This window comes from Arvicola amphibius, chromosome 13 (assembly GCF_903992535.2).
Source record: "Arvicola amphibius chromosome 13, mArvAmp1.2, whole genome shotgun sequence".
NCBI classification, from domain to species: domain Eukaryota; kingdom Metazoa; phylum Chordata; class Mammalia; order Rodentia; family Cricetidae; genus Arvicola; species Arvicola amphibius.
The window spans coordinates 49,172,364-49,187,199 of record NC_052059.1 but is presented as its reverse complement, the minus strand read 5'-3'; the positions used below and the strand labels follow the sequence as shown (position 1 = coordinate 49,187,199).

The 14,836-nt window shown below is 51.0% G+C and overlaps 1 protein-coding gene across 4 annotated transcripts in view; it reads left to right on the top strand.

The window, feature by feature from the left end:
* Positions 1-8,349, top strand: part of Ints9 (integrator complex subunit 9) — an 85,702-nt gene extending 77,353 nt beyond the window's left edge. For all 4 annotated transcript variants that reach the window (XM_038310257.2, XM_038310258.1, XM_038310256.1 and 1 more), the window contains 5 exons: positions 1,077-1,201; positions 2,645-2,812; positions 5,004-5,102; positions 5,928-6,065; positions 7,825-8,349. In XM_038310257.2, the coding sequence (XP_038166185.1) occupies positions 1,077-1,201; positions 2,645-2,812; positions 5,004-5,102; positions 5,928-6,065; positions 7,825-8,001 (707 nt within the window). In that variant the 3' untranslated portion in view covers positions 8,002-8,349. The remainder of the gene's footprint in view (positions 1-1,076; positions 1,202-2,644; positions 2,813-5,003; positions 5,103-5,927; positions 6,066-7,824) is intronic.
* The last annotated feature ends 6,487 nt before the right edge of the window (positions 8,350-14,836 follow it).

The window sequence follows — 14,836 nt, the reverse complement described above, 5'->3', positions numbered from 1 at the left end:
CAGAGATGAAGGAGTACACTAGTCAGCAATCCGGTCAGGACGTGGTTCCACCCATTGCTGATCCATCCTAGTCTTCTACAAAGTGGTCCTCTGTGTTGTTGGACTGTGAACTCTTCCCGGGAGCTGCTGGAGGCTGGGGTCCTCCTGTGACTAGCACTCCACCCTTTTCCTGTCCCCAGCCTGGGCTTCATGGGGAAGTTTTAATTCTTTGAGTTCCATTGCTTCAGCATTTGGATAAGCTGAGAGAAGGGGCTCCGTGTCTTAGACAGCCTGTACTTGTCACCTTGGATGTTGTGGGGTGAGCAGGATGTACTGTTCTCTTGGCTTTGGTGAGCAGCTCATTTGGTATGCACAATTCCTGCCAAGCAAGCCCTAGTGGCCCTTGAGCAGGAGCCTATTGACAGGGCCTCAGGGTTTGCACCTAGTCTGTGAGGCGTGTGACAGCAGGTGGGACCTACAAGGTTTTGTCCCCGCCTGGGTGTTAATTTTGAGCAGCTGACGGCTATTCTGGTGACCTCTACCAGGTCTTGCCAGTGTAAACTACCATTTTTCTCTTACAGGGGACATAAGAGAACGTTTATCCCGTCCTATTCCAACTTTGTATCTGGAGCTTTAGCACTGATCCCAGTCTGACCAAACTGTCTCTGTGATGTTTGCCTAATGGCAAGTTTTATATACCTTTACTTTTTCTTTTTCTTGTTTTTGGGACAGGGTCTCGGTATGTAGCCAGGCTGGCCTTAAACTATTAGTCCCCTGCCTCAGTCTCCAGAGTGCTGAAGTTATGGTGTTCCTTTCTGTTTGTGAGCTGGCGTTTTGTTTAGATAAAAGCTCTTTTACTTTTTATCCCATATTTCTCTCATTGTCTTTGTTTTGTGAGTCTTAAAGCCTGCACCCATGCCCCCAGGTCCAAGTAGTCATCACGGGGGTCCACCCAGCCTCCCCTTCCTCCCATGGCCCATATTCTGTGTCCCTGCTCCCACTAGGCTGTCTGCTTAGCCCTGACCATATCAGCTGCCAGCTGGCTTGATGATGTCTCTGTCACCTGCATGTTAAAGTTTCCTGTCCCACTTTTCTAGAGCCGGATTTCTCCTACCTGGAGGCCCTGGCACCTTACCAACCACTGGCCATGAAGTGCATCTACTGCCCTATTGACACTCGGCTGAATTTCATCCAGGTGTCAAAGCTGCTTAAAGAAGTGCAGGTACATTTGCTATGTGGGCCGGGGTCTGAGTGTGGCTCTTGGTGGATCAGGTCTGCACAGCCACGATGTGAAAATGCCTGACCATTACCCGTCTAACTCAAGGAAATGATCTTTATTCCCTGAAAAACTTTCCCACCAAAGAAATGGAAAGGAAGGGAAAGAAGGCATAAACGGGTCCCTTTAATGAGGACCAGCTGTGTCCTGAAAAGCACACGGATGCCCCTCTCCTCCAAGTCAGTCACTTGGCCTAATCCCAAGTTGAGTTCCATGCTAGGTCTGTGGTTAGCCCATTTTGCAGAAAGGGAAAGTAGGTTCTAGTAAAACAAGGGTTTCTGTCCTGGGTGGCAGGAGATAAGCCAAGGCATTGGGATGGCAAGTGGGAGTCGGGGAGGTAGTTAGAGCTGCTAAGGGAGACAGCCTAGACCCTGTGAGAGGAAGGCTTCTGATGCCTTGCCCAGGAATCTCCAGAGCTTGAGTGCCTACTGAGGGAACTGGTCATTCTCGGGTGTGGTTGCTTCCTTCGTCTCCTAGCTTAGCTCTTTCACCCTCTTCACAGACTCTGCCATCATGATGAGGTGCCCATATACAAAAGGGCAGGGCAGGGTGACAAGAGAGAGGAAGCTGAAGAACCCCCAGGGAGGCGAGGGAGATTGATGCAGGTGCGCTAGCTTGTCACCTTGGATGGACACAGAGTACCCTGTATGCTCATCAGCATGTGGAGGGGATGGCTAGGGGCCTCGTGCTTTTCATCGTGAGCAGCTTGAGTCCAGGCCCCTAAGCCAGCCTCACACCCCCGTGTCACGTGCTAATATTAGAAATCAGAGGCTATCTGGTCCCCACCTTCAGCGAGTAACACTCTGGAGGACGCTCAGGCTGAGGCAGGGGACACAGCTGTCGGATGCTAGCCAGGCTAGTAACAACACAAGGCCCCTGGAGAAGTGCTGGCCTGAAAGAACAAACAGATCAGATCCAGCCAGGCCTAACAACAGGAAACATTTGTAGCTTAATCCAAACTCTTTAAGTCAGAGCAGGGACAATTCACTGACCTATGGATTGCCAGCATCACTAGACTACTGGGCTAGCACAAAGCCACGGTTCTTGCGAGTCAAGGGCCTGTAATAGCTGACAGGGCAAGTATCGCAGGAGGACTGCGCTCAAGGAGGTGAGCTTAGCTAGGGAGTAGACACAGTGATGTCACCCCAAGGTTACTCAATGAAGTGAAACTGAAGGCAGGTGCAGGGGAAGCAGATCTCCCCCCAACCACCTGGGTTCCTCTTCTCCCTCAGGGCTAGCTGGGTTTGACAGAATGTGTGCCCTGATGGCCTGACTTAGTGGGCCTGAGCATTCAGGATGGTACAGCAGGGGTCAGGAGGAGGCTTGGCGGGCTGCTGTGCACCCAGCTCCTGCCCTTTCTTGTGACCTCCTTATCCCATTCCTCCTCAGCCCCTGCACGTGGTCTGTCCTGAGCAGTACACCCAGCCACCCCCAGCCCAGTCCCACAGGATGGACCTCATGATCGACTGCCAGCCACCAGCCATGTCCTATCGGCGGGCTGAGGTCCTCGCCCTGCCCTTCAAACGACGCTATGAGAAAATTGAAATCATGCCAGAGGTGAGCTGCTGTCCTTTTGCCCTTAAACTCGAGTTTCTGCCAGCGTGCCCTCTGGGACACAGCCAGTCTGTCAAAAATGAAGGAAGGAAAGAGCACAGACCCCAGGCACGTGACTGCTCCTTCTGTTAGGCTTCAGTGGTGGGGCCTGCAGGCAGCGTGCTGGATCTCCACCACAGAGGATGCCAGTGCCCTCGGAGGGCTTCCCGTCCTTCCTGGAACTCATGTTTGAGAAAGGAGAAGTGTAAACTTACTGGTTTGTATTTACTTCGGCATCATTTAAGGTTTTTTATTCTGAAATTGAATGGTTTACATTCTACTAAGTACTATCTTGGGTTTTATCATAAGGAAATGGAAAAGGTACATTGTACTTATGAACAGTCAAGTGTGACTCAGCTAGGGACAACAGCAAGGAAGAGGAGGTGACTGTAGAGCAATGTGGAGCTGCTGCCCAGGGACCCCCAGCACTTGGGTTTCTCTGTGTCTGTTGGACACTTTTGAATAGCTTTGATTTGTATAAATGGCTTTTGCTGGGGAAAAGTTCTAGAAAACAGATGGCTGGCTTGGCAATGAGAAGGTTCTCTGACTTTCTCTTTCAGAGAATTGCCAATGCTCTGCTCCCCTCCCCCTGCAGCTCCACCACTGTCTCTTCAGCCTCTAGGAGGCCTTTCTCTAGGTTCTGCTTCATATGGGAAGTCAAGGTTGCTGTGTCACCCAGTACAGTATAAAACAGATTCAGAAGTGCCGTTTCTTTAACCACAGGCAAGCGAAGCACATGTGGAGGATGAAAGGGTTAAAATCTTCTGCAGTAAGGAGTGTCTCCCCAGGCTATAGCCTCTTTGATCTAGTCTTCCAGGAAGGAGGACTTGCGCACTGTGAGCTCTCAGTCCTTGGGCCGGTTATCATAGAAGACCCTGCCTATGGGGAGTGGGGAATGCGCCCTCGGAGTGCTGACCTAAGCTCTAGACTGACTCCCGTGGTCACTTGTCCCCTCTGAGAAGGCCCACCTTGAGGCCTTGGAGGTAGCTTACAACTGCCAGGGAATCTCTCACCAACTTGGTCCCTGTGATGCCACCTTCAGGCCTCCATGCCAGCCTGACCTGTGCAGAGAACAGTCACTTACGGAGCAGAGTGTGTTTGTGAGAGGGGCAGAGGTGATGGATGGGTCCTGGCAGTCAGGTGTTGGGTAACTGCACCCAAGTGAGGCACACCTCACTCTCCTCTCATGCTTCCTCACTTCATAGGAAAGCCCTCACGTCTTGTTCGTCGATGTTAAATGCTATAATCTACTTCCTCTATGCAACTGATAATGAACACCAATGTTTATGCAATGGCATCTTGCACATTTATTTTTGTTTTTAAGTGAAGGCACCCTGGCTTCCTGGAGATCCGTACAGCTAAGGACAGCACATAGCCAGGCTGAGCACCAGGACCCCAGAGGTCCGCGCTCACTGCAGAGTGTGCACTGTAGCTGCGTGCACTGTAGCTGCACAGGAAAAGGCACCCAGTCAGTGGCCTCATTGGAAAACACAGTCCCACAATAGGGGCCACTTGTCCTGCCATTGGCAGACACCAGATTGCCAGGAATCAGAAAAGCACTCGGTCCATGTGCGACAGCCCCTACCTTGTGTGACAGTGGTCACCTGGAGAAGGTATAGTGGTGAGCCCAAGGCAGAGTAAAAGGAATCTATACCTGGTGTGTGTGTTGAGGAATCTGGGAGGTTCTTGGAGGCTCTGAGAAGACTTCAGGAGCTGGCTGGAGCCGTATGAGTGATGTCGTGGCGGGGGGGTCCGTAGTTGTGGGGTCCAGCGCACAGTGACATGAAGCTGCCCTGATGGAGCCTGCTGCGGTGCTGAGATGTGGCGGCACTCTCAGTCCCACTCCCTCCTCTAGCCTTCGTCCACTGTCCCCACCCCTTCCTGCCGGTGCCTCTTCCATCACCGTAATTGGCGAGAGATTTGTGGGAGTGTGTGCCTGCTCCATGCAGTGAGTTATCTGGATATTTTAGATTCTGGCAGCATAAGTAAAATACAAGACAAATATAAGGGCCAGCCTCGGAGGCCTTTCCCACCGGGACAGAAGAATGCTAAGAGCTCAGTGCTGTGCTCCACTAGGCCCTAGGTCACTGTCCGCCCTGGGGTTCTTCCCACCCTCTCAGAGGGAGCCCGTCTGAAACACTGTGTTTGCTTTCAGCTGGCAGACTCCCTGGTGCCCATGGAAATCAAGCCTGGCATCTCCTTGGCAACTGTCTCAGCTGTGCTGCACACGAAGGATAACAAACATGTGCTTCAGGTACTGAGGGCATGTGGGAACCCAGGAGAGACCCCTCCCCTCAGGACAGCTCTGGCCCCCCCGCCAGCTCCCAGTTCACCATATCCCAGTCAGACACTGAAGATTCAGTTAGGTGAGACATGTGTTCTTGAAACAGATGAGTTCTTACACGTCTCCCTCTGACCACATGCGTCAAAGCACACAAGCCAGCCTTAGGAGTACCCTGTTGGCCCCTCTGGACCTTGTTGAGCCCCCAAGCCTGAGCACTGCAGGGTAAGACCCAAAAGGTGCAGACAGTACCTATCCCTTACAAGGCCTGGGATACAGGCACAGTACAGAGCCGGGAAGGCCCAAAGCCTGACACATGGGCAGGCAGCACTCACCTCGGAAGAATTCCTTCCACACTTGCACTGTGGTGCCCCTGTGCCCCTTCAGCCAGCGCTTAGAGTACTGGGCTCTGAGCTGCTTGCTGTCGTGCATTCTCCTGGTTAATCTTCAGAGCCCTGAGGTCCAGGATTTCTCTGACCTCAGTATCTCACATTCTCCACAGCTGTCTGGTGGCACAGCCAGCATTTTACCTGCGAGACACCACAGTCTGTTCTTAATCATCGTGCATGGCTGTGGTTGCCAGTGTCCACTAGGAAGGACTTCATTAGCAAGTAGCAGAATCCCTCGAAATGTAAACACGGTTCTCGCTGAAAGGCAGATGAGATGATCCCAAGCACATCGTTTGCATTAACCCACATGGACCCAGGTGATGATGAGCCTGGCCTCTCAGACCAGCAGGGTCATGATCTCAGCTCAGTGAAGAGGCCCTCACTGAAAGCTGCACTTTGATTGTCCTAGCCCCCTCCCCGGCCCGCCCAGCCCACCAGCAGTAAGAAGAGGAAGCGGGTGAATGAGGATGTTCCTGACTGCAAAGTGCTGAAGCCTCTGCTGAGCGGCTCCATCCCGGTAGAGCAGTTCGTGCAGACCCTGGAAAAGGTGAGCCTGGTGGTCTGATGTGCTTCTAGGATAAGCCAGGGTGCTATAACCCATGGAGAGGCTCAAAACAGTTAAGCCAAAGAACGCCTTCCCTTCTGGGCTGTCCCCAGAGCAGCCTTACCTTCAGTCTGGGACAAGGGAGCAGAGAACCCCAGAAACAAGTGTGGCACGTTAAAACTGCCCATCCTCACGGGAGCCTTGCTCTTCACAGGAAGACCACGGCTAGCCAGGAGGGCTTGGCATCAGCGTGGCTAGACAGGTAGTGATTCAGACAGAAGCGTGATGGAGACACTCAAGTCCTGTCTCACTGGCTGTCTATTCCCTGGGCCCCAGTGGCTGCTTCTCCCCAAGGAGAGATTTGTGTGTGTGTGTATAGGTGTTCTGTTCTGCCTACATATTTATCTGTGTACCATGTGTTTGCCTGGTGTCCAAGGAAGCCAGAAGAGGAGGCTGATCCCCTGAAACTAGAGTTACAGAGAGTTAGGAGCTGCCATTGGATGCTGGGGATTGAACCAGGGCCCAGGTTCTCTGGAAGAACAGCAATGCTCTTAACCATGGAGCCATCTCTCCAGCCCCAAAAAGGGAAATTCCTTGACTGCATTGGTGCTGGGGCAGGGCAGTAGACTACCTTAAAGTTTTTATGATTTTGTCTTCGGTCACAGGATTGTAATGCTCACTGTTTTCACATTATCACCCTTGCTAGGAAAAGGGGGATGGGTGAAGCTGGCATGGGGTATGCTTCTGAGAGAACTGGGCTAGCTCCAGTACATGATGGCAGAGAGGGACATTCTGCAACCAAGCTGTTAATAACCGTTAATAACCACACTGTCTCAGTTACCGACTTCTTTCAAGTCTCAGAAGCACGGCTTCCTGTCTCAGTAGGCTTGGTCTTCATTTTTTGATTCTCACAAACTGCTCTCAGGATCTTCATAGTCCTGCAGATGAGCAAAGTGCCCCATCTCCCTTGTGGCCTGACAGGGATCCTGGTTCCTACCTATGAGTTTTTAAATTATTATTCCTCAGAATAGCTGGCTTTTCCACAATGACCTTTTTCTCCTGCCTGACTCGTCCAGGAGCAAGCCCCCTGCATACCTCACCTCCTTCCCACCTGAGTAGGTGCTGTCTGCAGCCAAGGACAGCAGTCCCTGCATCAGGCTTTTTGACTGTTTATGTCCCATCCAGGAAAGTCTCTCTCTACTGTAGCTGCTGTTCTGATTTCTAAGGCGATGATACAATTAGCAATAAAGGTGGCTGAGAGATGCTTCCAGACCCCCAGGTTAGTGGTAACTTACTTTGAGGAGTGGAGCGTTCCCTAGGGCTCAGAACTGTGGGGACGAACATGGGCAGGTGCCAAGGTCAACAACCTGGTGTTTCCTCCCTGAATCTCAGAGTCTAGGTGTGCTCAAGTCCCTTGTACACTCGTAAAAAGAGTGGGGTGATTCGGCTGTTTTCCTGACATTTTTGTTTGTCTGGGGCCTTTAAAGACAAGGTTTTTCAGTGTTGCCTTGGCTGTCCTGGAACTTGACTTGTTGACCAGGCTGGCCTCGAACTGGGAGATCCGCCTGCCTCTGCCTCCCGAGTGCTGGGATTAAAGGCGTGTGCCACCACCGCCCGACTGTTTGAGGCCTTCTATAAATGTGAAACTGATGGATTCTGACCCTGGTAGTCGAAAGACCTATGTTAAGAGTAATGCCAGTCTCAAGTGCTTGGTCAGGCCTTGCTTTCAGAGTAGCCATCCTCCTCTTTTCTCTTGGAACAGCATGGCTTCAGTGACATTAAGGTGGAAGACACAGCCAAGGGCCATATTGTCCTGCTGCAGGAAGCTGAGACACTCATCCAGATCGAGGAGGACTCGACTCACATCATCTGCGACAGCGACGAGGCCCTGAGGGTGCGGCTGCGGGACCTCGTCCTCAGGTTCCTGCAGAAGTTCTGAGTGGGCGTCCTCCGCCACGGCCTCTGGCTTCCAGAGGGGAGCGGTGTCTCCGGCCAGGACCTGCACCTCCTTGTACTGCTGAAGCCAAGAACTTTCGGAGTCCTGTTCTTTTCGGTTCCGGAGCTCTCAAGCAGCTTGGGGGTGGCAGCATTGACAAAAGCCCTTTCCTAGGGAAGTGGAAAAATGACTGGCCTGCGTTTTCAGGGCTCGAAGGGGGCAGCTCTCGGACTTAAACCTGCCTACAGTGCTACACCTAACAAAGAACAGTCCCCCCAATCAGAAACCTAACCTATCCAGCTCTATTCTGTGGCCCATTTTGCTAAAATAAACATTATTTTTATAGAAGTACCCTGTTCTATTGAACTATAGTCTAAATAAGGATTTGATATCTGGGGGCTGGGAGGGTCTGAGATCACACCCAATAGTGACAATGTCACAGCACCTCTGTCTCATCTCTGCCGTAATCATAACCCAGCCCCGTCTACAAAACTGCAGATATAATCCCAGTGCTGGAGAATTCAGTCATCATCTGATCCACAGCAAGTTCCAGGCTAGCCCTGGCTCATTAGACTCTGTCTCAAGAAGCAGGAACAAGTCGTGTATGGTGGTGTGTGCCCTTAGTCCAGCACTCAGAGATCCACCTACCTCCTAAGTTCGAGGCCAGTCTGGTCTACAGAGTGACTTCTAGGACAATCAGGGCTACACAGAGAAACCCTGTCTCGAAAAACAAAACAGAAGAGGAGGTAACAGCAACATGGAATTCAGATTGATTTCAGTTCTGTTAAAAGGTACTTCTTAGCTAGGCAGTGGTGGCACACGCCTTTAATCCCAGCACTCAGGAGGCAGAGACAGATGGGTCTTGAGTTTGAGACCAGCCTGGTCTACAGAGTGACTTCCAGGACAGCCAGGACTGTTAAACAGAGAAACCGTTTCGGGGAAGAAAGAAGGAAGGAAGGGTACTTCTTACACAAATTGTTGACAGCCTCGTAGGGAGACCCCTGAGCAGTACAGTCCGAGAACTAGCTGCCAGATGAGCTGCTCTCCAGCCCCTGCCCACATTGCAGGAGGGAGCGTGGCTTTAGAAGATCCTGTCACAGAGATGGCTACTTTTGAATAACACTGGCCCTGACCACATCTAAGAAAACATGAGTGGAAACCACACACCAGCTTTGCAAAGAAATGGCAGTGCCACAGACCTGGGGAACAGGGTGGGGGTGCAGCTGGAAGTCAGCCGCCAGGTCTGGTGGTGCAGCCAGTGTGCCCAGTTCAGAGTTTCCAGAGACACAAGAGCGCAAGGCCAGCCTAAGCAACGTAATGAGATCCTGTATAGGGCACGGGGTGCAGCTCAGGGGTGTATCCTAGCAAGTATGAGGCCCTACAACGAAAAAAATAAAAATTGGTCTAACAGCTGTCTCAAGGGGTTTTAGTGACGTGGGAGCTATAGGAAGTGCTGTAGGCAGAATGGTACAGGCTCTGAAGAGAGGTGAGCGGCTCTCCTAGAATTGTATCTGGGGTAAGCTCTTGATTGGCGGAGGAAAGGGGTTTCACTTTCCCGGCCTTGCGCACAGGGTATGGGTCATTTTGTTGAGGCCTCTGGAATGTACCTCGGACTCCACTACGTGAGCCCAGCTGGAAAGGACAGGACTGCAAGCTGGGGGCTGTCTCAGGGTTGTGTGGGTGTATCACCTTTCTCACAAAACTTCTGAGAGATCAAACTGAACTTCAAACATCTTGGGAAAATGCAAATGCATTAGAAGATAAAGTTCCAAAGACCCAAACATACATTTAAATAAATGCCTACCAGGTGTGTGTCCAGAGTGCCTTGGGAACAGTGAGCCTGACTGGTTAAGTCTGATCAGACGACCCCAAGGCATTGATCGTCCAAGTCCTGATTGCCAAGGGACAGTCAACCGATACCTGGTAGGTGGGATGACTTAGAAGTTACTGAGGGTAATTTACGTCACGAGCACCCACTTGCCCGCAGAAGCTAGATGGAGACCAAGCAAGGTGCATGCTTCCAGCAAAGAGAGTGGCGCTGCCATCCCAGGTACAGGGAGAGAGCCAGCTGACTAATTCTAAGGGTTAGATGTTTGGAAGCCATAGTAGGTTGGTAAGTAGAATCCACAGAACTAATGAAAGCCGCTTGTGACTGGCCCAGGAACACAGCCTGTAATGGTACCTGCCGACCCAAGCCTAGTGGTTATCGATGACTAAAATGGAGCCCAAGGAACCCGCTGTTTTCTATAGCTTTAGAGGGAGCCCACCGAATTGAGAGAGCCTGGTGCTCCGGGATTCCTCACAGGCAGGTGCAGCCCAGAGAATAGGTCACAAGGCACTGGTCATCCGTGATCCATCCGGGCCTTTCCAGCGTGAAGCAGTGACTGCTTGTCCTCTAGTCTTCCCTCCATCCACAGGAGCAGGAGGGCCGGCAGCGCCTCCGGTGCTGAGCACGACCCGAGTGACAAATTGGTCCTCGCTAGAGTCAATGAGGCCACTGATTTTGCGTAAGTCTTCTGCAGCTCTCACTGTCTGCCTGTTTGGAGACAGGGTCCTGACATAAGTAGCCCAGGCTTCCCTCACCACAATATCTGTCTTTGAAGAAGTCTTTCCCCAAAGGACTAAAGCCTGGGTCTACTGCTCTAACAAGTGACCCCAAGCCTAGCAGCTGGGAATCAGCAGATTTGTTTCCCCCTTATGGTTCTGTAGCCAGGGACCTGTTGTGGCTTAGCCAGAGCTCCTGGCCCCACTCCGCTGCAGTTCCCGGGCCCAAATTCTCTTTCCTCACAATGAAAATTCGCCGCTGGACAAGAGGCCTGAAATCCAGAGTTTGAGTCAATGTCCCCAAAATAGCCAATTTATGGTTCCTGCCCTCTACATCCTGCCAAGGAGACAGGATCCGTGGTCCATCCCTCTCAGCAAGAGCACATTGGTCTTCCTCACCCCACAGTGAGCCCGCAGCCCTCCCTGATACCTGGAAATGCGGGGGTTGGCTTTCCCAGCTGACACTGAAGGACCAACAGGAACCCTCACTGTGTGACGGGGCCACTGCAGAGCTAAAACCAGTCATGAAACGCACCAGGAGAGCTGCCACCCACAGGAAGGTAGGTGGGATGCACCCTCAGGCTCTCCACGGCAGGAGGATACATCGGTGCATTGGTCTAAACCTTGGCTAGGGTATAAGTAACCAACTCGGGTTCTGGGGAGGGCACGGCTGACCTGGAGATAGGCGATATAGAACTGAGCCAGAGTGGCTAGTGCCATGGGCTCCAGATGGTGAGCTTAAATCCTGAAGGGTTTACACTACAGTCCGGACTGCTCCGTGTGCCCCAGGTTTCATTCCCGCCATCAGATGATTTTACATGTATTTCAGCATTCACATGTTAGCACCGCAGGGTCTGGGCAGGGTCTCTACCTAGGCCGTGTCATCAGGTGTCAGGGTGTTCCGTGTCGTGTGGGTCGGTTGAAGAGAGAGGTCCCTCCAAGGTGAAATTTCAGGCCTGTGTGGCATCAGGAAGGTCGAGCCTCTGATGACCCGAACCTGGAACAGCCATACAAAGGCCAATTTTATTGTCACACAAAGTTGTTTTTTGGGTAAAGTATTTCCTCATACCAAGATCCCTGATCTAACTGTATGTCTCTCTAAAGAAGAGCATCATGGGTGCTCGTGACTTCAGTCCTTTTCTGTGTGCCGTTTGCAGTACACAGTAACGCAGGAGCCTCGGGTGCGCCAGAGGCGTCTTGTGACCACAGTGACGCAGAAGCTGCAATGCTCCTCCAGAAAAGCATTCTACAAATCACGGCAAACAATCGCTGTTTTCCACAGAAATTCTTCAGGTTCACAGTACTTCTAGAAAACAGCCATTCACTCTAATGTCCACCCTAGATAAGGAAACTATTCATTCTGTCTACCCAAGACACAGCGACTCTGCTAAATTCCTACAACATTTAGGCACCAGTCACACGGGAATTAGAGGCCTGGGATGGGAGTTAAGTTACTGTGTTCATAGGATGTCACCCCTGGGCACTCGAGTAACCACAGTATTAATTCCCAACTGTGCCCTCTCCCACATCTTCACACATCCACCACAGTGAACAGCAACTTAATCTTTATAATGTGTATATCACTACCTAAAAGGCTGCTAGCCAAGGGTAGCTTCCCCTGCAACCCCAACACTCATGAGACTGAGGCAAGAGAATTGCTCAAGTTCAAGGCCAGACTGGGGTACCTAATGTTCTCCAGGCTCACCTGTACTACAAGGTATGACCATATATCACAAAAATAATTTAACAATACATTCCCTGATTAACTAATTGCAGCACTTTTACCCTTTGAAAATGATGACCTCCCAACCCGTAAGCCCATCCATCCCTCCCGTCAGCGGGGAGTCCTGGCCAAGCTCCTGCTGCTGGAGTTTGTGTGTTGCACATTCTCTGATAACTTTAGCTCAGCAGAGCCAAGGTCTCCTCTCCAAGGCAAAGAGGAGCACGTTCCCAAGACCTGCGGTGAGCACCACAAGGCTTGAGGGATGTTCAGTCCCTGGGAAGCACATGGTGGGAAGCACAGGAAACCAGTTCCTGAAAGCTGACCTCTGACCCCCACGTGTGCATGTGGCATGTGTCCTCCCACTTTCAGTAAACATGTGTAACTTCTTTAAAGGATTGCAGGCCCACTCTACCTTGTTTTGGGAGGCAGCAGTAGGTGGAACTCCGCGAGTATAAAGTCAGCTTGGTCTACAAAGCGAGTTCCAGGACACCCAAGACTACACAGAATCCCTGTCGAAAGAAAGAGAGAGAGAGAGAGAGAAGAGAGAGAGAGAGAGAGAGAGAGAGAGAGAGAGAGAGGAAGAAAGGAAGGAAGGAAGGAAGCCGGGTGGTAGTGGCACGTCTTTAACCTCAGCACTTGGGAGGCAGAGACAGGTGGATCTCTGAGTTTGAGGCCAGCCTGGTCTACAAGAGCGAGTTCCAGGACAGGCTCCAAAGCTACAGAGAAACTCTGTCCTGAAAGAAAAAAAAAAAACTATATACTGCTTACAGTTACACATTAAAACCAGGATGAAAGCAACTGGCTGGGGGAGGCTACGCCATGTAACAGCAGTGCAGCCTGGACAGTGACGCTGCCAGAGATGACAGCTCATCAGGGAGATACGATCACGGCTATGAATCAACAGTGCCGAGGGGCAAGCCACAGAGCTGAAAATTTGATGACACTAATTATTAAAATAACCAAAGCAGTGCACTTATAAATGAGAAAAAACGGAGCTCAACGGCCTTCACCCAAGCACCCGTCTTGGGCACAGAGGTGCTGTGCTCCAGCTGCACATCACACAGTCTTCAAGAGCAGTGGTATTTGATCATGAAGACCATGTGCCAGGCAGTGGAACAAGTCTTGCTATGTTTAAAGTTGCCCAGGCAACATTTACCAGAGTATAATTAAATTTGAATTTTATAACGCGTTTTAGAAACCAGCAAATATTCAGAAACTAAGCAGCTCATAAAAATAAGTGTGGGTCAAAAAGTTTATTCCCCAATGAACTAAAAAAAAAAGTGGTCTTAACTGGAGCTGGGGAAGTGCTTGCTATGTAAACATGAGGACATGACTTCTGTCCTCAGAGTCCAAGGGGAAATCTGGGTATGACTGAATGTGCTTGTAATCCAGTACAAGAGAGACGGAGAAAAGTGGGTCCCTGGGCTAACACTGGCTAGACAGCCCAGACTAACTGAGCCCCAATGCCCAGTGAGAGAGCCTGACTAAAGAAACAAGTTGACAGCTCATAAGAACAACACCAAGTGTGATCGCTGGTCTCTGTGTGTATGTGCACACATATATACACACATGCAGGCTGGCATACATGAAGAGAGACCCGCTCTCAAAAAGAGGAACTAGCCGTTTGTGGTGGCGCACGCCGGTAGGATTTGCTGAAGGAGGCAGAGGCAGGAGGATCACGAGTTCGAGGTCAGCCTGGGCTACACATTAAAAAAAAAAAAAAAGAGGAACTGTGCTTTAAAACAACTTCAAGACAGACCTTAAATAGTCATAGGAGAGGAAGGCCTAAAACAGACCTACATTTTTACCTCCAGAAACTAAAAGGAACAAAAGTAAGCTCAGAGGGAAAAATAAAGGAACTAGAAAAAAAATTCCTAAGTGCCAATTGTTTGGTACTTCCATAAGTTGTTATCAGGGAGACCTCAGAGGCCCCTAAGGTAATACAAGCTCTTGGCATCCCTCGTGGCTGTCCAGCAGAACTGTATGGGAAGACCCTGTTCTGAAGACACCACACCCTCTGGTTGCAAGAGCTTGGGAAATCGAGCCAAACCTGCACTAGAACTTGCTCGCTGTCAGCTGGCTTTCCTACTACTGGAAAATGCTAGGTGGGTTGGTAAGGGAGAAAAGCTCCAAGGTCCTGCCCAGCTGCCAACTCTATAAACCAACACTAGCCTGCCAGGTGAACTGTGCCCACCTCTGCAGAGAGATGACGCTCTGGGGTTAACCAACGACTCAATGATGGATCTGAGCTCCCACCGTGGGAGAACACCTAGGCCTGGTACTGTAAAACTGTTCGAAAACATGGCTGGGGCAGTCAGAGGCCCTAGGGGGTAACTTGCTACTATTGTTTAGTTAGATTGACATAGCATCAAACTGCCCTCTAAAAATCGACCCTTGCAGGCAAATGCTACTGTCAACCTTCATCAGAAGTCTCTCCTCTGTGAACAGGTGGCAAGCACAGCCACACGTGGCTAATCACAGTGCTGAGAATAAGGGCCAGAGGGCTCAGCTCCCAACAAGACATTTTTATTACCCACTCTTAGGCTCAGGGAACAAGGCAGAAGAGGAGCA